We start from the raw sequence: 27565 nt of genomic DNA, 5'->3' as shown, positions 1-27565 counted from the left end.
TCAATGCAGGAGCACAGAGGTGCTGGAAGGAGGGGTGCCTGGAGGAGGCCCCCTGCCGCTCCACTTCAGCCAGAGTCCCACACCCCAGCCAGGACTGCAGAGTCCCCCGGGGGGCAGGGGGCGGGGAGTGTCGACTGAAAAATACGAGACCTAAAAGCTGTGAGTTACGGGACCTACTGAGGACCATGTAGCCTGAGAGGTACCCTCTCAGAGAGCTCTGAGGAACTGTTCTTAGGAGTTTTTGCTGAAAAACGCAAAACCGCATAGTCAAACATCAAAATACTACTGCTCATCACAAAAAGCTGACACCTCAAGGTCACCAGTGTAATGCTTTCCTCTGTACGGGAAGATGCCAGAGGCTGGGCTCGTGTGCACTTCAGCTGCCTAGGGCCAGTATCCGGTGTTTCTCCATCCCGAGTCCCCTCGGGGCGCACCGCTGTGGAGGAGGGGTGCTGCAGTGGCAGAAGGCTTGACGGGGGGGCAACGTTCGTTGTTGGCTGGAATCGCAGGCAACATTCTTTGCGTCCACAGGGGCCCTGAGGGAGGGTTCCTGGGGGAGGCAGGTCCTCACCACCTCCGTGTCCCTCTGGGGCTGTTCTTGTGACCAGTTGCCTTGGCCCTCCCTTCTGTGAACCAGGAGCGCTCTTCTAAGTGAAGGATGCAGGCAGCATCCCAGGAGACCCGTTTTTGTGTGGTGTCTGTGCCCCTCCCCAGAGCTTGGGTGCCCCAGGGAGGTCTTGGGCAGTTGGGGGAGGAGCTCCCAGTGGCGGGGGTGGGGGGCGGGATGCAAGCCTTCAGTGTGCCAAACCTGCTGGCTCTAGGAGGCCAAAGAGCCTTTGCAAAGTCGGGAAACTCCTCTCCCTTCTGTCACCCTCCCAGGGGCGAGGTCCGGTACCCCACCCCCTCCTCACAGGCGTGCACCTGGTGAGGTCTCTGCTAAAGGCTGTTAGAGCAGTGTGTCCAAGCCCCCTCCCCCCAGTCTTTCTCAGGAACAGCTGGGTGGGACTGGAGGAACGTTTCCCCAGTGAAGGGAAGGAGGTTTACCTTGGCAGCCTCCAGAGGCCTCTGGGTGTGCAGGGCTTCCCAAGAAATGGGGGTGGGAGGCTGCTGTTCTGATGGGGCGGTCAGCTCCTGTGTGCTGTCACCACCGCCCCCATCCATCCATTCGCCCAACGTCGGCTCACAGGGAATGCTCGTGCCCCAGGCAGGGCACAGTCAGGCACCCTGGTCTACTGGGTCACAGCTGGGCCAGAGGGAGGGACCGACCCCGAGGCTGGGGGAGAGGGTGGCGGAAGTGCCCCAGTACCTTCCTGATTTCTGTGTTTCAGAGGGTTCCTAAAAGAATATGAAAAATAGAGCTCCATCACCTCCCCTGAACCCCAAAGTGTACCCCTCCTAGGAGGACCCTACCTTCAATGGCGCCTCCCACACACCCTCCCGCCCCGGCTCAAGTCCCCCATCTCCGGCCTGGACGCTGCCCCAGCCTCATCGCTGTCTCCCACCCCTATCACCTCCTCCGGGAAGGCCCCCGGGGCGACGGCCGCGCGCCGGGTAGGCACACATCCAGCTAGAACATGGTGGGCTTCCTCCTGGCGGGATGATCTCGGTGGTTCTAACAGCCTCCCCCAGCCCGGCGCCCAACACTGGACCTGCGCATAGGACATGCTTACGGAACTGGAACGGGATGAACGAGTGACCACCCACGCACACGGCTCAAACTTACGCCCCGCCTACCTGTGCGTCCTTCCTCCGCCCCTAGCCTCCCGCCCACCCCCCCCCCCGGCCCCGCCCAGCTTCAGCTGGGTTCAACCCACCCCATCCAGAGACTGGCCCTTTAATACCCAGGCCCAGATTAAGATTCCTCCCTCCCGCCCCGCTCTGCAAGTCCTCGCTCGGCCCCGCCGCCTTCTGGCCCGCCCCGCCCCTAGGCCCCGCCCCAGGTCCCGCCCCTCCGGCTTCGTTCCTCGAGGCCACGCTCGGCCCCGCCTTCGGCCCCGCCCCAGCTTCTGTCTTGGCCCCGCCCCTGGAAGTCCCGCCCCGCCCCCTCTACCCTGGCCCCACCTTCCGATCTGGCCCCGCCCCCGGGCCCCGCCCCGCGCCCGCGCCGCCCGTTTCAGGCCCGTTGGCACCGGGCTAACAGCTCCACCACGGCCGTCGCCCTGGACGCCCGCGGACCCCAGGCAGCCCGGCCCCGCCCGCCCCGGCCCGCGCAGGTGAGCGGCGGCGTTCCCGCAGCTGTGCGTCCCCGGGCGCCCGCGCACCCTCTCTGGGCTCCGCCGGGCCTGAGGGCGGGAGGCCGCCGCCGCGGCGGGGAGGGCGCCCCCTCGAGGTTCGCGCGGGCCCGGGTCCAGACGGGCGCCGGAGCGCCCGGCGTCGTGTGGACCCGGACCTCCCGGTGCGTCTCCCGGGGGGCTGGGCATCGAACCCTGCGCCGTTTGGCTGCGGGAATGCTGGGGCTTCCGGGGGGGGTGGGCGGGGAGTGGGCGTTGCGGTGACCTGAGAGTGCAAGTGAGGAGAAAGCACGCCCGGGGTGGGGGGCCCTGCCCCCAGGTGCACTCTGGCTGGATTCTGGCCATCAGCAGAGCATCCCTCTAACTCCACCTGGCCCGGCCGGGATACCCACCCCCGGCCCTGGCCCCACTGGCTGAGCCTCACTTCCCTTGAGCCTCACTTTTCCTCATCTGGTGAATGGGCACTGGCCTTACTCAGCCTCCCAGGAGCATGAGAGCTGGCCCTGAGCCAGGCCCTCCCCCGGGGGGCCCCCCCCCCCCCGGCAACACCGATGACTCAGACGCCAGCAGTCCCTGCCCTGGGAGGTTCCAATTTCAGCAGGCAGCCCGGACAGGGGAAGAAGCGGAGGAGAGAGGGTGATCAGAGCTGGGATGGGGGACCCTGCAGGCAGAGGAGGGGCCCAGAGGAGGCGCCAGAGCAAGCCTGGGCGGTCGGAGATGTATGAGCTGAGCGCGGAAGGGTGAGGAGGCGGGAACAGTGCTCCTGGTAGAGGGAACAGCGGGCCAGGGCGTGGAGAGTGAGGAGCTGCTGCATTCTGGGGGTAGGGTTCATTTGGGGAGCTGCAAAGGGCATCGAAGGACTGGGAGTGACCGTGAACTAGCTGGTGGGCAGCCTCCGGGCTCTGTGGACGTCTCAGCCCCTTGGCCCGCGTGCACACACCTCAAGATGTGACGGAGAACCCCGGGACCCCATGTAGTCTGTCAACAGACGTTGACTGAACACCTGACCAGGCTGGGCGTCGTGTGCCGGTGTGCTGTGTGGGGGCTGGGGAGGAGGGGCAGCAGGGAGGCCTGGGAGGATGTGGGTGTGGCTGTCCCAGGCATAGGGGCCTGGACCATGGGGGGCGGTGCGGGGCCGTGGGGGTGGGGAGCAGCAGCCAGGTGACCACCGGTAATGGGGACGGACTCACCGGTGACTGGGCCTCCAGAGCCTGGGGAGGGGCCAGCAGATGGACGTGGGGAGTGACATTTCAAAGAAGGCGGGAGGACTTCCCTGGCAGTCCAGTGGTTAGGACTCCGTGCTTCCACGGCGGGGGGCACGGGTTCGATCCCTGGTCAGGGAACTAAGATCCCAGAAGCCACGTGGCACGGCCAGACACAACAACAACAACAAAAAACAGAGTGGTGGGTGCTGTCCGGCCACCAGTGACCTCAGGCCCCTCTCCCTGGCAGCCACACCAGCATGGGCAGCCTCACGTACCGAGAAGAGCTTGAGGAGGAGAAGAACTCAGGTGCGTGGTGGGCTGGGCGCGGGCGCAGGGGTGGGGGCGGAGCGTGGGGGCGCCAGGTGGACCCCGCCAAGGGGCATTAGAGAATGCAGCGGCTGAAGCGGGGAGGCGGGGGCCCCGAGTGGGGTTCCCATTGGCTTACAAAGAGTTGGAAACCCTATCACTGGAAGGTGGGCTCAGGATTCAGGGGACTGTGAGCCCAGACCTCTCGGGGCCGGGCATGGAGGCTCGGACACCTTGGCGCCCTGGGCCTCAGTTTACCCCTCTGTAGAAGGCACGCGCGCGAGTGGGTCTCCCAGGGCCTAGGGCGTGGCTCAAGGGTGGCCGGATGCTCAGGTGCACCTGGGCTCCCCGAGCGCCTGCTGTGTGCCGGGGCCGCGTGGGCCCTCCCGTCGGTGTGGCGGCTGGAGCCCCCGGGGGCCTGTTAGCCCTCCTCTGGGGTGTCGTTAGCCCGTGTTTGTCCTCTCCGTCTCCAGAGTTCACCTGGGAGGTGCAGGCCAACCACCGGGCCTACAACAGGCAGTTCAAGGAGAAGGTCTTCCTGGGCTGGCAGAGGAAGACGTACAAGGTGGGCAGGCCCGGCGCGCTGCCCTCCCCTCCCCCGCCCCCGCGGGCCTTGGGGACCTGCCACCCAAGCTCTGTGTGCCTGCTTAGTGCACTTGATCCTGAGGACTGTAGCGCCACCCTCCCTGAGTGACGGGGTCCGGTGCTGGCGCTTCACACGCCACCTCCGCTCTAAACAAGTTGACAGGCAACCACGGTTCCGTGTGTCCATCAGGCCCTACCCGAGACCCCCTGCCTGCGTCTCAGGGGGGGCGTCCTGGGCTCACGGCTCGGCCCACTGAGTCTGCACCCAGTAGGGGCTCGATTCACACCGGCTGTGTCCAGAGGGCGGGAGGAGGCCGGGTGGGGCCGGGTGGGCACCGGGGCCTCCTGGGCAGCGCCCCCACACCGGCTCTCGACTCCCGTTCCAGAGAAACGTCATCCACACGGCCAAGTACAACGTCTTCTCCTTCCTGCCCTTGAACCTGTACGAGCAGTTCCACCGCATGTCCAACATCTACTTCCTTCTCATCGTCATTCTCCAGGTGGGGCGGGTGCGGCAGCCCCAGGGGTCAGCGCCTGCGTCCACTCCACTCCTCCCACCTGCTCGGGCTGCCTCCTCCAGGAAGCCCTCCCTTCCCACCTCCCCATGTGGCTCTGTAGACCCAGGGTGGTCCTACTGCGTGTTTTCTGTGTGGCTGGCGGGTCCGTGTCCAGCGCCCTCACACTGGGAGCGCCCTCGTGGCCGGGTCCCCACTGCCCAGCCCGGGGCCTGGCACACAGCAGGCTGAGCTGACCCCAGAGGGCAGGCGAGGAGGAAGGATCAGGTTCTTGGGACCTGCCTGGTCACTTCCTGGCATCTGGCAGGTCGGGGGGGGGGGGGGTGGGGATGGGTGAGGGGCGGGGCTGGAGGTGGGGCCCCCTGTGGGGTGGGCAGTTTCCAGAACACCCCAACCAGCACCCGGTATCTCATTCTCTCCTGAGTAAAGTGAGACACTGTTTTTATCCGTGGAACCAATAAACATTTATTGAGCACCTACTGTGTGCAGGTCCTATTCTGGGCACTGGGGACCCGGCGGTGGCCCTAACACCTGTCTGCAGGTGGCCCAGGGACTACGGGAGGTGACTGTCATTAAACCACGTGGCGGGGACCGGTGATGGGGACGGGGGGCCCCTGCCCAGCTGGTCTGGGGGCCACTCGGAGCTCAGACCTAAGGGATACAGGGAGGGAGGGGAGCCAGTGAGAGCCAAGGCCCTGAGGAGGGAAGAAGCTTGGCCCTGGGAGGGCTTCCTGGGGGGGAGGACGTGGGGGCGGGGCGTGGAGGGGCACCCGGGACGGGGGCCGGAGTGACCCACCCTCCGTGTCAGGGCGTCCCCGAGATCTCCACGCTGCCCTGGTTCACGCTGTTCGTCCCGCTCGTCTGCCTGCTCACCATCCGGGCCGCCCGAGACCTGGTGGACGACATTGTAAGTGGGGCGGGGCAGGGGGCAGGAGGGAGGAGGGGCGGCACGGGCAGCCCCGTGGGCTGTGTCATCCACCGTGCCTCGTGGCCACCAGGGGCAGGTGCCGATGGCCCCGCAGCCGGCCACCTTGGTGTCCACGCGGGCGGCAGGCAGGAGCCTGCCCTCCTTCCGCCGCGGACAGCCTCCCAAGAGCAGGGTGGCTGGACGGATACCGCGGGCTGTGGGGTTGCCCGTGGGGCACCTGTGTCTGTAGGGTCACCTGGGCGGCGTGGGGGGCAGCGCCGCCGCTCTGACCACCTCCCCCCCGTGCCGGCCCAGGGGCGGCACAGAAGCGACAAGACCATCAACAACAGGCCCTGCCAGATCCTGATGGGGAAGAGGTGAGGCCGCGGGGCGGGCGCAGGGTCCATCCCCGGGCGGGGGTGTGGACTCCGCAGGGAGGGCTGCCTGGAACGTCATCCAGCACCTTCCACGCTCCCGGATGTCCCGGTTGGGTCTGATGAGGCGGGGCACCCAGGCCAGCACATATGAGGCACCTGCTGTCTACCAGGCCTGGGCTGGCCCCCGTGAAGGGGCAGAGGCTAAACACACAATCGTTCACCCTCGCGGAGCTGAGGTCAAGCCAAAGGGTAGGGCAGGAAGGTCTGAAGGGGTTTGGAGCCTGGGAAGAGGGGGTGATCAGGGCTGAGCCCCCCGGCAGGGGCGGCGTGGGGGTTCGGGGTCCAAGGCTGGGCCTGGGAGGACCCCTGCCCTCACCCCTGCCGCCCCCACCCACACAGCTTCCTGTGGAGAAAATGGAAGAATCTGTGTGTGGGGGACGTGGTCTGTCTGCACAAAGACAACATCGTCCCGGTGAGCTGGGGGGTCCGGGGGCAGGGCCGTCCCACCCTGCTCTTCCTCCCCCCGGGCAACACCCTCATCCCCCACCCGCTGCCCTCCGCAGGCCGACTTGGTCTTGCTGGCCAGCACGGAGCCCAGCAGCTTGTGCTACGTGGAGACGGCTGACATCGACGGGTGAGGCCAGGTCATCACTAGGGCTTTCGGGACCTGGGGGCTGCTCGGCCAGCCCCCATGGATATCGGGGTCCTTTGCCCCGGGAGTGTGGATGGGGGGGGCGCTGCGAGCCTGCAGGGGTAATAGGATGCACCGACATTTCTGGAAGCCCCACTGTGTACCAGGTGCCCAGCAAGAAGGCCTAGGGTCCGGCCTCAGCCTTTTGGCAAACATGCTGTGTGACCTTGAGCAAGGCCCTCTCCCTCTCTGGGCCTCGGCCTCCTGCCTGGCAGCTGGCGCACAGCAGGTGCCTGGGGAAAATGCTGGAGTGGCTCTGGAAGGAGGCTGCGGACGCCTTGCCTGGTCGCCGTCTGTCCCCACCTTTCACCTGGCTCCCCTTCTCGTCACCAGGGAGACCAACTTGAAGTTCAGGCAGGCCCCGTCGATCACCCACCACGAGCTGACCAGCATAAGGAAGATGGCGTCCTTCCAAGGTGGGAGCTGCGGCCGTCCCCCGCCCTCTGCACCCTGAGCCGTGGGGGCACAGGTCTCCCACTTGCTGGGTGGGGGATGGCGATGGGGTGAGGTGGGGGGGTGTTGGGCCAGTTCTCCCTTGTCCTCTGTCTCGTTCACGCCTTTTATTTTTTTATTTTATTTTATTTTTTTTCGTTCATGCCTTTTAACACAGCGGTCCCCACCCTTTTTGGCACCAGGGACCGGTTTCGTGGAAGACAATTTTTCCACGGACCAGGGGGGTGGGGGGGTGGGGGAAGGGTATGGTTCAGGCGGTCACGTGAGCGACGGGGAGCGATGGGGAGCGGCAGATGAAGCTCTGCCCGCCCGCCCACGCTCATGTCCTGCTGTGCAGCCCGGTTCCCAACGGGCCACCGACGGGTATTGGTCCGCAGCCGGGGCACGGGGACCCCTGTTTTGTTTTGTTTTTGGGTTTTTTAAAATTCATTTATTTGTTTGTTTATTGGCTGCATTGGGTCTTCGTTGCTACACGCGGGTTTCCTCTAGCTGCGGCGAGCGGGGGCTACTCTTCCTTGCGGTGTGCAGGCCTCTCGTTGTTGTGGCTTCTCTTGTTGTGGAGCACAGGCTCTAGGCACGCGGGCTTCAGTAGTTGTGGCATATGGGCTTAGTTGCTCCGCGGCATGTGGGATCTTCCCTGACCAGGGCTTGAACCCGTGTCCCCTGCATTGGGAGGCAGATTCTTAACCACTGCACCACCAGGGAAGCCCCCAGGACCCCTGTTTTAATAGACAGGCTTATTCCAGGTCCATATCAAATCCCTTAAATCAATGCAACAGTGGAGGTATTTCCTGTTGTTAGTGCGAATCGAACAGTGGTGGGCATTTTATCGTGTTACATTTTATTTTTAATACACTTCAAAGCAAATGCATTTGGTTGTTTACTTGAAGAGGCAGTCTGTGGGAATTCCCTGGCGATCCAGTGGTTGGAACTTGGTGCTTTCACTTCCAGGGTCTGGGTGCAATCCCAGAAGCATGTGGCTTGGCCAGAAGATTGAAAAAAAAAAAAAAAAGACAGGCTGTGTACACTGGCTAGCAATTTGCCTGCATGTTGGGAGAGGCCCAGGGGACAGGGAACCATCCTACACCTCCAAGGTTCTTATTTTCCGCCAGAAAAGTAAGACATTTCACACCGAGGGATCCAGTTACTGTTTCTCCAGGGCCCAGCAAGGGGATACTTTTAAAAAAATGATTATTATTGTTTATGATTATTTCCCTGTCATGTTGCGAAGGCAAGTTACTCTAATTGCTTCTGGAGCAGACCAGAACCATTCCCTCCCACCACAGCCCCTCTGGTTGCACGTCTGCTCGTGATCCTGGGGAGAGCCCTTCCCATCCCGACAGCTCTCTCTGGGTCCTGCCCTGCCCAGCTGCCCCAGCATTCCTGCAAGGCATGGCCCCATTTCCCAGAGGAGGAGACTGAGGTTCAGAGTGGTGGCCAGAGGCGTGGGCTTGCCCTGTGCCTCTTCTGTAGTCCTTCACCCTCCCCACCCCCAGACAGCTTTCATTTCTACCTCCAAGACAAACTCAGGCTCCACCCCCTGAGAAGGAAGGGGCAGAGCAGGTGAGGTTCATTCAGGAGCAGCGCGGCCGCCCCCAGCCCACTCCCAGTTCCCAGGTCCCTGCTCCCAGGTCCCAGCCCACACCCCGCCAGGTGCCGCCTGGGGCCAGGCTCTGCACCCTGGCCGGTGGTGGCACTTTCTCAGGGCGATGGTGGAGAGGCTCTCCCCTACCACCTGCTGGGGAAATCTACGCTGTGCCCTGCACTTGTCCCTTGTGATTGAGGGTGCTGGATGGGGGCATCCCTTCCTTCCTTCCCTCCTCATGCATTGATGGAGCACTTACTGTGTGCCAGGTGCGGGGCTGGGCCATAGGGGCCTCAGCTCAACCAAGACAGGGCTGGTGCCTGCACTCGGGGACCTCACAGACATTAATGTGTGGTGACATCCCAGGATTGTAACCACCAGGAAGAGGATCAATGTGGGGAACGGGGGGGTGGACCTGATCTGGCTGGAGGATCAAGGAGGGCTTCCCGGAGGAAGTGTGAGTGCAGCCACCAGGAACAGTGCACACAAAGGCCCTGAGGCCGGGAAGGGACAGCTTTGGTGCATCCAGGAGGAGGTTGTGTGGTGGCGGCAGAGGTGCCCAACGGGGCAGTGAGGGTGGCCCTGGCCGGAGGGTGACAGGAGCATTCCCCGCGTCCCCAGCCCCACCCCACGTGGGAGAGGGGTGGCCGAGCCCAGCCATACCCACAGCTCCCTGACCGCCGGGTCGCCCACAGGCAAAGTGGTGTGTGAGGAACCCAACAGCCGGATGCACCACTTCGTGGGCTGCCTGGAGTGGAAGGGCCGGAAGTACCCACTGGACAGTGGCAACGTCCTGCTGCGCGGCTGCAGGATCCGGAACACCGACACCTGCTACGGTCTGGTCATCTATGCCGGTACGGCCCCTCCGGGGACCCAGGGGCACACGCCGTCAGGGTCAGGGGTGGCGGAGGGTGGGCAAGAACCCTGAAGTCACTGGTAAGGCGTCGCAAGGCCAGGCCTGGCCGCCGCACGTCTGCTGCCTGTGATAAGGGGCTCCTGGCGTGGCTTCTCCGGACCCTCGGTTCTGAAACTGTGGAAGGGACACGTTGAGCCAGCACCTTTCTTTTGACTGAGAAAATGGTGTGCTTGTGGTGGACGGAAGGGTGGGTGGCTGGGCAGGTGGCGGGGGGGCGACAGAGGGATGGAGGGTGGGTGGGTGGATGAGGAGCTGGAAGAATGGATGGATAGATGGGTGGACGGATGGACAGACAGATGGATGCACGGATGGACGACAGACGGGCGGATTGATGGATGGAAACCCTGCAGGTTTGGACACAAAAATCATGAAGAACTGTGGCAAGATCCATCTGAAGAGAACCAAGATAGACCATCTAATGAACAGACTGGTGGTGCTGGTGAGCTTCCCAGAGCCCCGGCCCTGCGGGGGAGGGGGGGCGGGGGGCACCCAGGAGGGGAGGGGACGGGCCCCCCTCCAAAGACCCAAGCCCCGGCTGTCATCTTCCAGGCCTGTTTCCTTCCCTCCTCTGCAAAGTATGCGGCCTGATCCTGTGGACTGCAGGCCAGAGAATTTTTTCTTAAAATTACAGTTTGGGGGGGAACGTTTTTATAAAGCAATATTTGATCCTGACGTTTTACGAACCCACAGGAGATAATAAAATACTCACCTATCCTCCGCTAATGTTTAAAAATCCTTAACTTGTTGCCTAATCTCTACCTTTTTGAAAGGTATCGAAATAATAATTTAAAAAATAGCAGCCGCGAAGCCCGGGCAAAACCCCCGCAAATTCCCCCCACCCTGGGCCGGCCCCTCCGCACCCCGTCCCCGGCCCCATCCCAAGGCAGAGCTCGGGGGGCTCCCCTCTCCGTGCCTACTCGCGGGCGCGTCCCCGGGGTGTCCCGCTGCCGCCCGGGCCCCCTCACGCGGCGCCGCCCCCCTCCCATCCGCCGCGCAGATCTTTCTGTCCTTGGTGGCGATGTCCGCGGTCCTGACCTTGGGCTTCCGGTACAAGGTGAGGGAGTTCCAGGCCAAGCACCACTACGTGTCTGCCAGTCAGGTGCGCGGCGTGGCCGCCGAGTCCTTCTTCATCTTCTGGGGCTTCCTCATCCTGCTCAGCGTCATGGTGCCCATGGCCATGTTCATCATGTGAGCCCCCGGGGCCTCCCCGCGCCGCCCGCCGCTGAGCCGGGGGGAGGGGCGGGAGGGCGAGCCGGCCGCGGGGGCTGAGCGGGACCCCGCGTGCGCGCGCGCGCGCGCGCGTCTGCAGGGCGGAGTTCATCTACCTGGGCAACAGCATCTTCATCAACTGGGACGAGCGCATGTACCACGCGCCGCAGGACTTGCCCGCCAAGGCGCGGAGCACCAGCCTCAGCGACCTGCTGGGCCAGGTGGAGTACATCTTCTCCGACAAGACCGGCACGCTCACCCAGAACGTCATGACCTTCCACAAGTGCTGCATCCACGGCGTTATCTACGGTGGGGCCCCGCCCGGCTCCCCCCCCCCCCCCGCCCCCAGCCCTCCCCTGCGCCGCCGGGACCCACCACGGGGGAGGGAGGGGCCGCGGCCGCCCTGGGACCTCCGTGGGTCTCACAGGTGCCGCCGCGCCCCCAGCATCCCGCCCAGATGGGTGCCCCGGAACGTGGCCAAAGGGCTTCCTCTCACTCGGGGGGGTCAGCAAACTGTTCCCGTAAAGGACTCACAAGAAGTCAGCATTTTTGGCCGCTGGGGCTGCCGGCTCTCTGTCCCTGGAAAGCAGCCTCTGCTGGCCGGGGCGCCGAATTTTGAATTTCACAGCGTTTCGGCGTGTCGCACAGGATAACATTCCTCTTTCAGTTTTCTGCCAACTGTCTAGAAATGCGGAAAACATTCTTAGCTTTGCGGGCTACACAGAAACAGGTGCTGTGGGGGGGAGGGGGAGGAGCGTAGCGCACCCACCCGGGTCTAGTTTATAAGCAGTGGACACGGTGTAGACGGGGAGCCCACGGGGGACCCCCCTGGGCGGTACTGGGCCTGCTGGGGCCCACGCCCTCAGGTAGGTGCCACCTGGCCCTCAGCTGGGGTCTCGGGGTGACGGGGGGCCCTGGGGCCCGTGTTGAGTGGCACCGACCCCGGGCCGGGTCCTCTGATGTTTCTAGAAGTGCTACGGACCCAGGTTTTCATGTGAAATCACCCGGTTTTTCAAAGCAGGTAGCCAAGTCCAAATTTTACAAAGACACCAGGGACTTCCCTGGGGATCCAGTGGTTAAGTCTCTGTGCTTCCAATGCAGGGGGCTCGGGTTCCATCCCTGGTCAGGGGACTAAGATCCCACATGCTCAGCAAGGCCGGAAAAAAAAAAAGAGACATCCCGAGGAGGTCAAAGCACACACGTCCACAGGGCTGAGGCCCACTCCAGGAGGCCCTCCCAGGGCCCCAGGAACACGGGGCTGCATCCCTTTCCTCCTCCGGGCAAGAGCTGAGGCTGAGGCTTTCCGCTGCTTGGGGCGTTGGGTCCAGAGTGCGCGGCTGGCTGGTCCAGCGGCATCCGGCACCCCCAGGAAGCCCGGCCTGGTGGGGGAGGGTGCTGTGGGACCCCTCGGGGGGCTGGGGAGCTGAGACCTGAAACAGGGTCTTTCCCCAGGCTCAGAGGAGGAAGAGACCCTGTGCAAGGTGAGCCCTGGCTGCCCTGAAGCCCCGGGTGGTGGGGGGACGGACAGGGACCCACCCAGGGCTGGCCTGTCCCCCCCCCCCACCCCCCAGGAGGACCCCTACCTCTGGAACAAGTTTGCCGATGGGAAGCTGCACTTCCGCAACGCAGAGCTCCTGCAGGCCGTGCGGGCCAACCAGGACCAGAGGGTGCGGGAGTTCTGGCGTGTGCTGGCCATCTGCCACACGGTGATGGTGCAGGAGAAGAACAGTGAGCCCGCCCCCGGGGCCACGCCCTGGGCTTCCAAGCTGCCATCCCGCCCAACTCCCGGGGCCCTCTCCTCTGGGCTAGAGGGTGCCCAGGCCCCTGGCCCGAGCCCCAGCCTCTGCCACAGAGGGTGTCCGGGCCGCCATCAGGCGGGGAGGAGGAGTTTGTGTAGACTGGGGCCCAAGCGCCCACCTTCTTTCAGTGGGCCTAGAGGTGGTGCCGGCCCAAGAGACCGTCATCCCGCAAATACTTGAGGAAAGTTTCCTTCCTCTGCTGAGGCCGCGCAGACGGGTGGGTGGTGGCTCCCTGACGGAGGGCAAGCTCTCAGACCTTCCCCCTCCTCCACCCCTCCCCCTCCCGGGCCAGACACGCTGTTGTACCAGGCAGCTTCCCCGGACGAGGAGGCACTGGTCACGGCGGCCCGGAATTTCGGCTACGTGTTCCTGGCGCGCACGCAGGACAGCATCACCGTGATGGAGCTGGGAGAGGAGCGGGTGTACCAGGTCCTGGCCATGATGGACTTCAACAGCGTGCGCAAGCGGATGTCGGTGCTGGGTGAGCACCCGTGGCCCTGGTGGGGTCGGGAGAGACGGGGAGGGGCGTGCGTGTGGGCAGCCAGGCCTCTTCCTCCACAGTCCGCAACCCCGAGGGCTCCATCTACCTCTACACCAAAGGGGCTGACACAGTCATCTATGAGCGCCTGCAGAAGAAAGGCCTGATGGAGTGGACCACGGAGGAGGCCCTGGCCGTGAGTCCCTGTGGGAAGGGAGGGTAGAGGGGCAGGGTCGAGGGCACAGGGACAGGAGGAGAAGGACAGGGGAGGAGAGTGTGCAGAGAAATGGCCTCAGGTACTCAGGGTGCCCATGTACAGTTGGTCAGGTTGTGCACTGTTCTGCCCAACACACACACACACACACACACACACAGGCTGGGGAGGAAGCCAGACTGCAAGCTGCACCTGCCCGGAGGGGACATCTTTTTTTTGAGTCACGCAGGGAGACCATGTGGTTTGGCTTTTGCCCCAGATGCTACCCCCTCTCCCAGCCAGGCCTAGGTCCCAGGACATGCTCGGCCCTCTCTGCCCCAACACTTTCATCTCCATGTGTGATGGCCCAAAGCCTTGGCCCAACTTTCCAGGCTGTGTCTTTCTGTCTCCTGCTGTCCTCTCTAGCCTGGTCTCTTCTTGCCCTCAAGGGGTTCCCCAGGACCCCAATTTCTGGCTTGCAGTTTCCTCCATGCTCAGGTGTTGCCTCGGGACCTTTGCACATGCTATTCCCTCTGCTAGGAATGCCTTTCTCTACTCTGGCGCTCAGCATCCTTTGGGCCTCAAGGTTCAGCCATAGGTCCTCACCTCCAGGGAGCTGTTCCTGTCCCGGCCCTGACGTGGGGCTGTCCTGTCATGCTGGCCCGGCCTTGACCCTGTGGGTCCCCAGCCTCACCCAGCACAGGGGCCAGCGGGGATGTTTGGGGAAGAATGTCCTGTGTCCTTCCACTCGGTGGGGCCTCCCAGAGTGCCCTGCTCTGCCAGGAGGGAGGGGTGGGGGGCAGGCATCTGCTTTCTGACCCAGAACTGAGGAAGTGCAGTCAGACCCACGACCCAGAGCACAGGAGCTTGGCAAGATGGCGAGGGGGCAGGGGGCGGCTCAACCGCCCTTGGAACGGGTGGGGAAACTGAGGCACGAAAGGAGCACAGGCCTGTCGGGAGCTTCTGATACGTCCAGGCTCCGCTGCTGAAGCCTACCTCTAGTCAGGAACAGAGCAAGAGCCACGGGTGCCTGTTGGGGTGAAAAGCCCAGGGCAGGGTTGGGGCGTAGGAGGGAAGGGAGGAGCCACTGTGACCATCCCGGGTCCTCCCTGGGGCCTGGAGACAGAGTCCCCCAGGATCCTTCCTGTTCCCCCCACCCCAGCGGCCCCAGCTCCTTGAAAAATGAGGTAGAGGGCGGGGTCCGGGGCTGGGGGAGCCCTGACTGCAGAGGTGTCTGGCAAGGCTGCTCCGAGGGCCTCGCGGAATAGTTAAAATTTGCGGCACAGAGCGTGAGAGGGGTGTTCCTGGCAGAGGGACCTGCAGGTGCGAGATCTGGAGGCAAAACAGAGCCGGGTGTCTGCAGGGGCAGCACGTGGTCCCAGCTCCCCCTGCCCAGGAAGACAGGCTGTGGCTGGGGGGGCAGGTGGGGTGAGCCTAGGGAGAAGGGCTGGAGGGGTGCCCGGGTGAGGGGCCAGGAGGCAGTGGGGGTGGCCAGCGCCGCCTGCCCCCCCGGCCCCCCAGTCCTTCGCCGAGCAGACCCTGCGGACACTGTGCCTGGCCTACAAGGAGGTGAACGAAGACACGTACGAGGAGTGGCGCCAGCGGCACCAGGATGCCAGCATCCTGCTGCAGAACCGCGCCCACGCCCTGCACCAGGTGTACGAGGAGATGGAGCAGAACCTGCAGGTGGGGGGAGCCCAGGGGGAGGGGCGCCTGCACCCCAGCTCCGGCCCGTCAGCCCCGCCAGGGAGCCGGCTCCCTGCTCAGTCGGTCCCCACCCCACCCCTCAGCTGCTGGGAGCCACGGCCATCGAGGACAGGCTGCAGGACGGCGTCCTCGACACCATCAAGTGTCTCAAGCAGGGGAACATCCGAGTGTGGGTTCTCACAGGGGACAAGCAAGGTGGGTCCCGGGGGGCCGCCCCCAGCCCAGGGAGAAGGGAGGCGCGGGGAGGGCTCACCCCTGCCCGGGTGCCAGCATCCGCCCGACCCTCTTGTCTGAGTTCAGCATTGCCCCCAACGTTGTCCCTGTGGGGGGAGGACTGGGAAGAACAGAAAATGCTGGGGTCCCCTGGGCGCCTCCCTCGGGTGGGCCGTTGCCATGCCGAGTGCCCCCTGGGGTTTGGCCCCCTGGCAGCGCCACGCAGCGGGGCCCTCATCGCCCCTCCCTCGGAGGTGGCCCAGCTGCGCTCAGGGTGCATGGGCACCTGCCGAGGCTGCCCGGCCACCTAGGGGCCAAGCTGGCGTGGGGCCCCGACTTCCCACCCCCTGAGGCTTCTCTGGGGCCCCACCGGGCATGGGTGCCCTCAGGGCTGCATTAGGACCTCTGTGGGCGGGCGGCACGTACACACAGAATGTTCCTAATGACGTCTAACAGCCGTGCTGGTGTAAAGAGAAACATCCAGGCTGGATTTTTATAGTTCTTTTCTTTTTTTTTTTTTAAGAAATTAAGTCACTTTTGTGGGTTCCTAAACGTGCCCTGGTGCCCTAGGCACCATGTGTCTAACGACCCCTTGGCCCCGGCCCCAGACCCACTTCCCTCCAGCAACCCAGACCCACTAGGAGTGGAGTGGAGCGCCTATGCGCAGAGTCTCAGGGCTGGCTCTCATTGGCTGGCCTGGTCACATGCCCTCCTCTGAACCAATCGCCGTGGCCAGGGGGAGGGGCATGCTGCTGTGTTGAGCAGGGTGGGCGTGGCCCCCCAAGCAGGGGGACGCGGAGGGGCTGAGCTGGGCCGGTTTGCAGAGACAGCGGTGAACATCGGCTTTGCCTGCCAGCTGCTCTCAGAGAACATGGTCATCCTGGAGGAGAAGGAGATTATGTAAGAAGTGGGGGGGTGATGAGTGAGCCTGCGTTGGGGGGCGGGTCAGGGTAGGGGCAGGGCATCCACGTCTTGGGCGTGGCCCTGGGGTCTGCAGAGTGGCCTCAGTCTCTGCCTGGCCGGGCTCCCAGAGGGGGAGGGCTGGGGCGTGGGAGGAAGGAAGCCAGTGTGGCCGGCGTGGCTGAGCCCCGGCTGGGCCCCTGCAGGCAGATCCTGGAGGGCTCCTGGGAGACCAACAACAACCTGCAGGGTGCCAAGAAGGGCCACCTGAAGGGACAGCTGCCCCCACAGGTCAAAACGGCCTTGATCATCAGCGGGGAGTTCCTGGTCAGTGTCCGCTCAGGGCGGGCGGCGAGGCCCTGGTACCCGGGAGGGGGTGGGGAGGAGCCGTGGGCTGGGGCTGGGGGCCACCTCTGCCAAAAGGCCCGCAGATGCGCTCTGGGACCAGCCAAGGCAAAGGGCCTGCAGTGCCACGCGAGAGACGGTCCTCAGCAGGGCCGGAGCGAGGGGGGGACGTGGTCAGGTGCAGCCGGGCGGAGGGCCCAGTCGGGGCGTTCACAGAGGGGAGGGGTGCGGCTGAGTGACGTGCCCCGGTCCCCCCTGCGGGCCAGGACCAGCTGCTGCTGTCCCTGCGCAAGGAGCCCCGGGCCCTGGTCCAGAACGTGAGCTTGGACGGGGGGGAGTCCTGGCAGGAGCCCGGTGAGGAGAGGACGGACTTCCTGCGGGCCAGGCGCCTGTCCCTGATGTGGCGGACCCTGGGGATCCAGCTGCGGGGCACCGGGCTGGCGCCGCAGGACGAGGACTCCAAAGCCCGCGAGAGCGCCGAGGAGCGGCGGGAGCGGGCCTTCGTGGAACTGGCCTCGCGGTGCCAGGCGGTCATCTGCTGCCGGGTGACGCCCAAGCAGAAGGCCTTGATCGTGGCTCTGGTCAAGAAGTACCAGAACGTGGTGACCCTGGCCATTGGGGACGGCGCCAATGATGTCAGCATGATCAAGAGTGGGTGGCGGGCAGCAGGGCGGGGGGAGGCCGGCGGGGGCGGTGGGCTGGCGGTCCGGGGGCCGACAGCCTGCGTGGGTCCCTGCAGCCGCGGACATCGGCGTGGGGCTGGCGGGTCAGGAGGGCACGCAGGCGGTGCAGAACAGCGACTACGTGCTCGCCCAGTTCTGCTTCCTGCGGAGGCTGCTGCTGGTGCACGGCCGCTGGTCCTACGTGCGCGTCTGCAAGTTCCTGCGCTACTTCATCTACAAGACGCTGGCCAGCATGATGGCCCAGATCTGGTTCTCGTTCTACAGCGGCTTCACCGCCCAGGTGCACTGGGGAGGGAAGTCCCCGCTGGGGGTGCGCTGGGGCTGCTGTGTCCTTCCTGTAGGCAGGCTCACGCTTGGGGTTCTCACGGGGCAGAGCTTGCCTGAAGTCACCGAGCAACGCAGCCTTTTATTTGGTCGTATTCACAGAGGGGTAGATTCCAGATAAAGGGAGGGGGTCGTTCATGCCCAGCTCTGTGCCGAGCATTTTCAGGGATACTTGGCAAATTTGAGCTTTGGAGCAAGGGCAGGACAGGTGCTCCAAATGTACATCCTTCAAGGGGACAGAAGGAGAGCTTGAACTCCAGAGAAGATAAGACTGTGGGGGCTGGGCCCCTGACTTCAAGGCTCTAGTCAGTATCATGGTGAATACTAGAGGTGCTCTCCAGAGCGTTAGAGGAGTCGTAGGCAGTAATGTCCCCTGCGTGTAAGGAAATTGTCTGAAAATAGATGGCTGTGAGGGGGAATGAGCTCTCCATCACTAAGACCCAGGCATTTGAGAGGGAGCTTTATAGCAGCACCCTTCATAAATATGTATTTTTGGTTTCACTTTTTATTTCTAGATATTTTCTTCTTTTCGATGCTATTGTAAATGGAATCATTTCCTTAATTCCCTTTTGATATTGCTTATTGCTGGTGTATAGAAACACAATTTTGTGTGTGTGTTGAACTGTGCCCTGCAACTTTGTTGAATTCATTTATTGGCTCTAGTAGCTTTCCCGTGACTCCTTTGGGATTTCTGCATATAGCTCGTGTCTTCTGCAAATAGAGATAGTTTTGCCTCCCTTTTTCCAATTTGGATGCTTTTTATTTCTTTTTCCTGCCTGATTGCTCTGGCTAGGACTTCCAGTGCAGTGTTGAATAGCCGTGGTGAAAGCAGGCATCCTTGTCTTGTTCCTGATCTTCGAGGTGATGTTGTCCGGTCTATATATTTGTTAACTGGATTTTTTCCATAGGAAGAACTGTTCCTTCTCCACTTTATTTATTCAATTACTTACTCCTATCAGTGTAGACTCACGGGTGTTTATTTTATTCTATGCTTCTTTGCTCAAACTGTCCCTGATTTCTCCCTCTGACATGTGCCTGCTCTTCTCTGAGCACACCCTCACTTTCTGGTGCTACAAGAGGTTCCAGGCCCATGTTGTCCTTTCCCTGCCCCAATCCTGGAATGAGCCATTCCCAGAAGGAGCCCTGGTTCTCTTCACCAGAGAATGGTCGTTAGACACCAAGATCTAAGTGCTTGGTGTGCTCATTGCTACTGGGATGCCATTATCCTCCCAGTAGACAGAGCTAGGAAATGCACATGTATTAACCCATGTTTACATGCAAATCTGTATCTGTATCTATACCTATCCACCTATCGATCTTTGTGAGTTCACACCAGTATCTCTGATTCCAGTCCCACAGGATGAGGCTCAGCTTACCCTTTTCCTTATACTCATCTGTGACTCTTATCTCCAACAGTGAGAAAACTTGATTCTGATAAAAATTCTGATCACTACTTATTTGCTTAATCCCAGAATGCACATCAAGTGGTTTCTGGAACTGAAACTCATATTCTTTTAACTAGTCTGGATTCGTGCATTTGGGAAGGGAACTGGGCTATTTGTCTGTGAGGTCTCTTCCAACTCTCTTACCCATCGGTGACTTCCTAAATAAAAAATGATCTAAAAACACACTCTCTAGCCATTTTCCCTTCTGTAGCTTTTTTTTTGAAGTCATCCACTTAAAACACTCAAAGGTGCTGCTTTAAAAGAATTAGACCATGCCTTGTCTCTCTCCCTTTTCTCTTCCTATCTCTAGCACTTAATGCAGCCCTGATCTAAGCCCCAATCTTGAATCCTCTCCAGGTGCTGATCTAGCTTGGGCGGGTGCTCAGGTAAAGACTCATCTCTGTTTCTGGCCATTTGGCTCTGAAGGCTCATTGCATTCTCCCTCCCCTCCCCTCCCCCCCAGCCTCTGTATGAAGGCTGGTTCCTGGCGCTCTTCAACCTGCTGTACACCACCCTCCCGGTTCTCTACATTGGGCTCTTCGAGCAGGTGAGCGGCTCCGGGTCTTACCTCCTCCTTCCCCGTAGATACTCCTGTCTCTGCCTCACCTTCTCCTCCTGGGAGACTGGGCTGTGGTGTGGGACATCCCCACCGGGTCGCCAGAGCCAGCCTCCCCACCGCTAACTCGCTAGGACGTGAGCGCGGAGCAGAGCCTGGAGCAGCCGGAGCTGTACATCGCGGGCCAGAAGGACGAGCTCTTCAACTACTGGGTCTTCCTCCAAGCTGTCGCCCATGGCACAGCCACCTCCCTGGTCAACTTCTTCATGACCCTGTGGATCAGCCACGACTCGGCCGGGCCGGTCAGCTTCAGTGACTACCAGTCTTTCGCGGTGGTCGTGGCCCTGTCGGGCCTGCTGTCCATCACCATGGAGGTAGGCGTGGCCACTGCCTGCCCCCGTCCCCATCCCCGGGGGCCTCAGCCGGTCGGTCGGGCGCTGAGGTCTCCCCACTCAGTGACCTGCCCCTTCATGGACTCCAGGGCTGGGCCACCAGCCTCCCCACGGAGATCCACGCCAGGGCTCCCGGCACCATCTGCCGTAACGCCCCCTCCCTGCCCAGGTCATCCTCATCACCAAGTACTGGACTGTCCTAACCGTGCTGGCCATCTTCTTCAGCTTCTGCTTCTATGTGGTCATGACCTGGCTCACCCAGAGCATCTGGCTCTTCAGAGTCTCCCCCAAGACCTTCCCGTTTCTGTGTGAGCCCCCAGCAGGGGCGGGGTGGTGGGTGGGGGGCCCATTCGGAGCACCCTCTGCCCCTCTCTGAACCTTGGTCTCCTTGGCCACGCGGGTGGGGGTGTGTGTGAGCACAGGCGGCCTCGGCGTCTTTTGGGAACTTTCACACGGGCATCCCCGGGGTGCAGGCAGGGGAAGGAGATGCGGTGTCGTGGGGGAGGGCCACCGAGCAGGCTCTGCGGAGGCTCCACGCCAGGCCGGCCGTGACCCTGCCCTGTCACCAGACGCTGACTTCAACGTGCTGTCCCAGCCCCCGATCCTGCTGGTGATCCTGCTGAACGTGTCCCTGAACACCCTGCCCGTGCTGGCCTTCCGCGTCATCCACCAAGCCATCAAGGAGCCGCGGCCCAAGGTGAGGGGCCCCAGCAGCCCGAGCCTGAGCTGGGACTCGGCGGGGACGCAGAGCCGGGGATACAGGGATGGCGACCCGGACACACGCCTGGTGCCCCCAGAGGGGCCAAGGGACCAGCCGCAGGGCCCCGGAGGAGATGGCACACTGCCTGGGGTGGAGCAGCGGGGGCACGCGGAAGGTCCGCGCTGACGCAGTCAGACGTCCGCCCGGAAGTAACCAGGGCTTGGGAGTGGCGGTGACAGAAATGACTCGGAAATGGGGTAGGTGAAAGGCAGCCTTAGGAGGAGCCCCAGTGTTCATCAGGAGTTGATGGGTAAACAAAGCGTGATGCACACACACAGAGGAACAGCCGTCAGGAGGTCCTGACACCCGCCACTGCAGGGAAGGACCCTGGGGACGTGGTGCTCCGGGAGAGAAGCCAGGCACAGGAGGACACACACTGTCTGACTCCACTCCCAGGAGGTCCCTAGAGGAGTCAGACCCACAGAGACAGGGAGTAGATGGTGGGGCCAGGGGTGGGGGAGGGGGAGGGGGAGTCCATGTTTGATGGGGACAGAGTTTCCATTTGGGGAGAAAAAGTCCTGGAGATGAAGGGTGCGGATGGTTGCATGACATTGTGAATGTGCTTAATGCCACTGGGCTGTGCCCTTAGAAATGGTTGAAATGGTACATTTTATGTATGTGTATTTTACCTCTGAGAAAATGTGGGGAAGGGGACCCGCTGGCTCATGGAATCAGAGTCTAGAAGGATGGGCTGCAGCTGGGATGGGCCCCAGAACTGACTGGAATGGTGGACTAGGACATGGCCACAAACCTGCCACCTTCAGCCACACAGGCTGGACATAGGGTGGCCCTAGGCTCACCGCGCCTGGCTTTGCCAGCAGAGGACGCCCGAGGCATCTGGTGGCTGGCCCAGGCTTAGGTCCCAGGCAAGGACTCTGATTGGCTGGTCCAAAGTCAGGTCCCATGGGATGTCCCTGGTGGTCCAGTGGTTAGGGCTCCGCTTCCACCGCCGGGGCATGAGTTTGGTCCCTGGTTGGGTAACTAGGATCCCACGTGCCATGCGGTGCGGCCAAAAAAAGAAAAGAAAAGAAAGTCAGGTCCCATGGAGGACTCTAGCTGGGTCAGCTTGGGTAGGAAAGAGCCTGGCCAATCGATGGTGGCCAAGGGCTCTGACTGGTCCCCACTGGAGGGGCAGGTGACCCGAAAGCAGTCAACATGGCTTGGGAGCCTGATGACTCCTGCTGTCCCCTTCGCTCTGTAGGAGGAGGAGGAGAAGACCACAAGTGAGGAGATCATCACTGTGGAGCCCATGCCCTATGTCCGCCGGGAGTCGCCAGCCCGGCGCTCCAGCTACGCCTTCTCCCACCGTGAGGGCTACGCGGACCTCATCACACAGGGCACCATTCTGCGGAGGACGCCAGGGGTCAACAGCGACATGCTGGCTGATCACTCAATGCCACCTGATGAACTGCCCTCGAGCGGGAAGGACTCCCCCTGGTATCCCAGGAAGGTGTCGTTCCTGGGGAGGAAGAGGCACCAGCACCGGAGGAAGGTGTCCTCTGAGGATGTGCAGCCCACCTCCGAGGTGAGCTCCTCGGGGACTGTGGATGGGCAGACTTCTCCTTGTCAGGAGAACCAGCACTCTCTCAGCAGAAACTGGCAGTCTGGGTCTCTTCAGGAGAAGTTGCCGAAGAGGCAGGAGCGGTCATTGTCCCATGAGCAGTGGCCATGTTCTCCCGAGAGTCTGCCACCAACCAAGGAGACGCTATCAGCCAGTGAGAGCCAAACACTGCCGTTGAGCCAGCTGTCTCTGAAGAGCCAGTCAGCACAGCAGCAGGAGAAGACATCCCTCTGGAAGATCTGGAAACTGTCCTGGAAGACCTGGCCATACACCTGGCAGAAGGAGCCCGGGCCCCCCAAGGAGGGGATGGTACCAGTTTCCTGCTCGAACCTCACTGCTCTGATGGAAACTCCGCCATCAAGCATAAGAGGATCTTCCACCAGCGAGCAGCCGATGGAGGTGGAGCCCTCGCCCCTGGAGAGGCAGCCGTCGTCCATGGAGTGGCAGCCAGGGTCCAGCAAGGGCCAAGCTCCGCCTGATCTGGTAGGGCAGCCGCCCGTGCCGGAGGCGCAACAGTGACTGCCCAGGCTTGGGAGGTGTCACCGGCTAGCACAAGGCCTTCCCCCGGAGGCCTGCCACCCACTCTTCTCTCTCTAATAAACCGCGGTCTGTCTGACCCCAGGGCTCCTGGCGACGTCCTCTTCCTGTCCCACAAAATAGTCTTTCTTGGTTTTAAAAAATCAAAACACTGACCTCTAGTGGCCCAATGGGTGATTTGCAGGGAAAGCTGGGTTTCTTTGTTTTGTTTCTTTTCTTCACCCTGGGTAGATAATGTGGGCAAAAGCTTTATGCTCTCAGAAGGGAGAAAGGTGCTGAGCAGACTGCTTACCAGCCCTGGCTTCCCACCTGTAGCCCACTGGCTTGTCTCAGGGCAGTTTATAAGGTGCAGTCCCTGGCACCACATGGCCTCTTCCTCCACCGGGCTGCCCTGGTTTCTTCCCCTCAAATAAACCACATTACACTTTAGGCTCCACAAGGCAAGGGACAGTGATGCCTCAGAAGCAGAGCCCGGCACCATCCTGAGGCTCGGTCGGCCCAAAGGCCCCGTGGAGGGTGGAGCCCTGTGGGGGCTCAGGGAGGGCTCAGAGCAGAGAGGGGTGGGCTGGGAGAGGCCCACTTCCTCTTTCCCTCGTCCCCTCCCCCCTTCATGGGGAGTGAGCCCCATGCCCCCCTCCCCACCCTGCACCAGCCCTCCCCCCATTCAGCCAATGCACAAGCCCAGGTAAGTGACTAGAAAATAATTTATTGGAGAAAAACAAAACAACAAATCCAGCACAGCAATGGTTCACAATGATGATGTTTTGTTTTGTTTTTTAACTTTTAAGCCTGTCGCCTGAGGGTGGGGTGGAGGGGGGCCTCTGGTCCCTCTAGCCCTGGGGGTTGGGGGGAAGACTTTGGATGACCCAAGTCATGTGTCCCCAGAAAGCAGCCCTAGTGTCCAGTTGTGATTACACACTCAGGACCACGTGGCCTCTTGGCCCTCCCTCACTCCTGGTGGAGGGAACCCCCCCAAAGACCAGCCCTTGTGGGGGCCTGCCGGGGACACAGGAGGAGCGCAGGGAGCTGATGAGCAGGGGTGGCTGAAACTGCTTTGGGTCGAGAATGTGAGTGGCCCCAATTCCAGCCAGTGCAGGGGCCCCAGTACACGCCGCACCCATCCACCCCCTCATTTCAGGTGGGTGGACCCTCCACCCACCAGGCCCAGCCCTCCAGACTCAGGCCTTCTGTCCTTCAAGGGGCGAGGGGTCCCCTTTGGCTACCCCAACTCCCTTTACCTGGGGCCTGTCCTGGAAAGAGGGTTCTCCCCTGGTGGGAGCGTGGGGCCCTGTGGCAGAAGTGGAGTCACAGGCTGGGAGACTGTCCCAAAGCCCCCTTTCATGATTTTGTGGGGGCCCCCTCCGTTCTCTAGGGTCCCAGTGTGGGGTGAAAGGGAGGACTCCACAGGCAGGCACCCCCCCCCCCCCCCACCTCCCAGACCAGACAGAAAGCTGCGGTCATGCCTGGCCAGGCCAGAGTGGGTGGGGTGTCTGGGTAGAGCCCAGGCAGGTGCCTGCCTGTGGTGGGGGGTGTCTCAGGAGGGCCCTTCGGATCTGGGGAAATTGGGGTACACCCTGCCCCCTACCACCCTGGGCGACAAGACTCGAATTGTCTGATTGTCTCTCTCCTCTCAACAAGACACTTGGGAATTCATGCGAACGTGAAACCGAGCAGGTGGGGGCGGGCCGAGGTGGCAGAGACGCCCACCGGTGCCCCAGGACCAGGACCCAGAAGACGCTGGGCACCAGCAGGTGGAGACCCTGCCGCCCGCCGCCCTCCTTCTGCACCCGTGGCCCGTCCACCCACCGCCGGCTGGACACAGGTCTTTGGAAAGGGGGAAAGTAACACAGCAGCGCCGAGGAGAAGCACCAGTCTTGAAACACAAGATGCGACACGGAATCCGGGGCTCCAGCCCTGCCGCCCCGTCCCCACCCCCCACCCTTCCACCCAGTACATCATCTTCCAGAAAAAGTACATTACTCATGCATCAAATCAAATTCCATTGCATCTTTTTTTTTCATTTTTCTTGCTTTTTTTTTCTCTTAAATTACATTTGAACACAGAACACATGGAATAATAAATACTCTTATAAGACATGACTCCAAAAAACAAGAAACAACACGCCAGAGAACAGAAAGGTGTACCGCCCGCTCTTGCTCCTCTCTTTCCTAAAGGACTCCTTGAAATAAGAAATCTGTAAACGCACCTGGTCCTTCCTCGCGCTCTCCCAGACTCTCTCTCGCTCACGCTCCCTGGGCCCCTTTGCCTCTGACCACCCAGCATCCCCTGCCCTGACATTCAACGCGTCTCCCACGGAACTCACCAAAGAAATGACATACCATCGTCTGCAAAATTATAATTTAACGGTATAAAGCTTCAAGTCACGTATTCCAAAAACTAGCTAAGGACTTTTTTTGAATCACATAAACTATACATTAAATATCTTGAGGTATTTCAGAGAAAATTGTCAAAGGCTCGAAGGAGCTGTGCTGGAGGGGTCATTCCCTGCGTGGAGAATGGTCTTTGGTGTGTGACAACCGGCTGGGTGCTGGGGCGCGCAGGGCTGGGGGAGGGGCCGGGGCCTGGCTAAGCACAGGGTGGGGAGGGGCGTCAGAAGGGAGATGCTGTGTGTGCAGGTGTAACAGGAGGGTGCTCGAAAGGGACGCGGGAGTCCTTTCCTGAGTGTCCAACAGGGGACAAACCCAGGCCCTGGCCTCTGACCTTTGGGCCTTGAATGCAGGACCAGCAAGTGACTTCACCAGCAGAGACGCCCCATCCCCTGGGGCGGCATCCAGACAGACCTGGCTCCCAGCAGCTGGCCCGGTGACCAGGACCCGTGTGTGCACAGGAGTGTGTCATGTGTCTGGGGGGGAGGGCTCGGTTGCTGAGCAGGAACGGGGACTCTTAGGATTCTGCCCCAACACCCAAAGGCTCTAGAAGCATCACTCAGACCCAGTTGCTTGAAAAGCGGGGAGAATAGCGAGTCGATAAGGACAAGAGAGCATCTCACACACGTCTTTGGTTCAAGAAAAAGGCACTCATCAACCTCGCCACCCTCTCCCTCCCTCCCTCTCTCTGTCTCTCCCTCTCTCTCTGTCTCTCTCTCTGTCTCCCTCTCTCTCTGTCTCTCTCTCCCTCTCTCTGTCTCTCTCTGTCTCGCTCTCTCTCTCTCTCTCTGTCTCTCTCTGCTCTCTCTGGTGGGGGACGGGTGGCACCTGGAGGGCAGGGCCCAAAGCAGACCCTCGCCCACACCTGGTCCGCAGGCGAGGGAACCCTAACATCCAGCACAAGTCCTTGGGGGAAATCTTTGGTATCAGGCGTGATTTTTCCAATCACAGACATGAACATTTGAGTGAGGTAGCCTTTACCTGGGGAGGGGGAGGGGCATTTCTCTAGAAATGTCTCTTGCATTCTCGAAGGGGTGGGGGAAGGCCACCTCCCTGGGAGGCGGCGGTAGAGGGGGGTGGGTTTGGTGGGGAGAGGTTCCTCCTAGCCTCCAGCTCGTGAGCCCCCGGCGCAGGGTGGGGGGTGGGGGGAGGGAAGCAGGCTCTTGGGATCCAGCTGCCGGCCAGTCCTGGAGGTCACCCGGAGGAGGCGAGCAGAGGACGTGGGGGGAGGGGCGCGTGCTCGTCTTTGTTCCTGACCCTTCCTTCCCCTTTGTCATTTTTTGTTTTTTTTTGGCAAAAATCACAGCAAGCGGATTCCACCTTGCTCATCTTCTCTGTCTCCTTGGAGAGCGAGCAGCAGCGCCGGTGCACCCCTGCGCGCCTGCGGGCCCAGCGCCGGGAGGCGGGAGGGGGGAAGAGGTCCGGAGGGCTCCGAGCAGGGGGGCGACGCCGCGACCCCGGAGCGCAGGGGCTCCGGTGCGCCCCTGCCCTCCCGGGGCCCGTCTCTCCGCGGCATCTGGGTGTTTGCCGCCGTGTGCTGGGGGTCTGTCTCTCCCCGCGCGGCTCTCCTCAAGGCGCCTGGCGGTCACGTGAGCGGGCAGAGGGATGCGGGGAGGGAGGCGTCTGGAATCACCCGCTTGTCTGAGCCGCCCCTCGGGTCTGGGACAGGGCGGGGAAGGGTGCGCGCCGCGGCGGGCCCCTCCCCGGGCGTTAAGGCAGGCAATTCTTGGCACAAGGACTCCCGGCCGCTGGGGTGGGGGGGGGTGGGGGGTCGGCCGGGTTCTTGGCTGTGCAGGCAGGTCTGCCGGCGGACCGGGTGGGGTCTCGGCGGGGTGGGGGCGGCGCGCGGCTCCCGCTCCACGCGGGCTCTGGCGACTCTGGAAGGGCGGAGTCCTCGGGGCGGGGGACCGCTGGGGCCGGCCAAGGAGGGGCGAGTCTCTAAATTCCTTTCCTAAATACCCGGTTTGCGTTTCTAGCATGTGCTTTTGACCCGCTTTCGGGACGACACGTGAGCCCTGGTTTTCCTCGAGGCCCCCTGGGCGTCCTGAATGGGAGGGGAGCTGGGGAGCCCCTTTCCGTCACCCCCTCCCCTCGGGGGGGCGGGGTGGAGGGCCTCCTCTGGCCTGAAGGGGATGGGGCGGGGGGAGGGGGCCCCTTTTTGTGCACTTGGGCTGGGGGTGTGCTGCGTCCCTTCCCCGGGGCGGGGGCCCGGACGGCACCCCCCGCAGGCGCGCCCCCGGGGCGGGTCTCCGGGCCGTGGGGGCGGGGCGGGGGCGGGGGAGGGGGCGCCCGGGCCGTGGGGGCC

The 27565-nt window shown here is 62.3% G+C and overlaps 1 protein-coding gene across 5 annotated transcripts; it reads left to right on the top strand.

The window, feature by feature from the left end:
• Positions 1-2106: 2106 nt before the first annotated feature.
• ATP8B3 (ATPase phospholipid transporting 8B3) lies at positions 2107-22932 on the top strand. Of its 5 annotated transcripts, none has more exons than XM_057708048.1 (28): positions 2107-2213; positions 3684-3742; positions 4216-4307; positions 4714-4827; positions 5651-5749; positions 6065-6126; positions 6526-6598; positions 6690-6760; positions 7151-7233; positions 9551-9709; positions 10122-10210; positions 10769-10959; positions 11081-11289; positions 12433-12461; positions 12552-12686; positions 13089-13260; positions 13341-13453; positions 14972-15136; positions 15241-15352; positions 16195-16270; positions 16477-16597; positions 16882-17266; positions 17355-17578; positions 19531-19614; positions 19758-19997; positions 20185-20323; positions 20585-20712; positions 21977-22932. In XM_057708048.1, the coding sequence occupies exons 2-28, from the start codon at positions 3694-3696 to the stop codon at positions 22853-22855; spliced, it is 4293 nt and encodes a 1430-aa protein (XP_057564031.1). In that variant the 5' UTR covers positions 2107-2213; positions 3684-3693; the 3' UTR covers positions 22856-22932. The 5 variants fall into 5 exon arrangements, with proteins under 5 accessions (XP_057564031.1, XP_057564032.1, XP_057564033.1 ...); XM_057708049.1 differs by having other exon boundaries at positions 12552-12708; positions 13072-13260; positions 13380-13453; positions 15017-15136; XM_057708050.1 differs by having other exon boundaries at positions 12552-12708; positions 13072-13260; positions 17038-17266.
• Positions 22933-27565: the final 4633 nt, after the last annotated feature.

Source organism: Hippopotamus amphibius, chromosome 15 (assembly GCF_030028045.1).
Source record: "Hippopotamus amphibius kiboko isolate mHipAmp2 chromosome 15, mHipAmp2.hap2, whole genome shotgun sequence".
NCBI classification, from domain to species: Eukaryota; Metazoa; Chordata; class Mammalia; order Artiodactyla; family Hippopotamidae; genus Hippopotamus; species Hippopotamus amphibius.
Note: the sequence above shows the minus strand (reverse complement) of the source record. Positions and strands in the feature narration are given on the sequence as shown.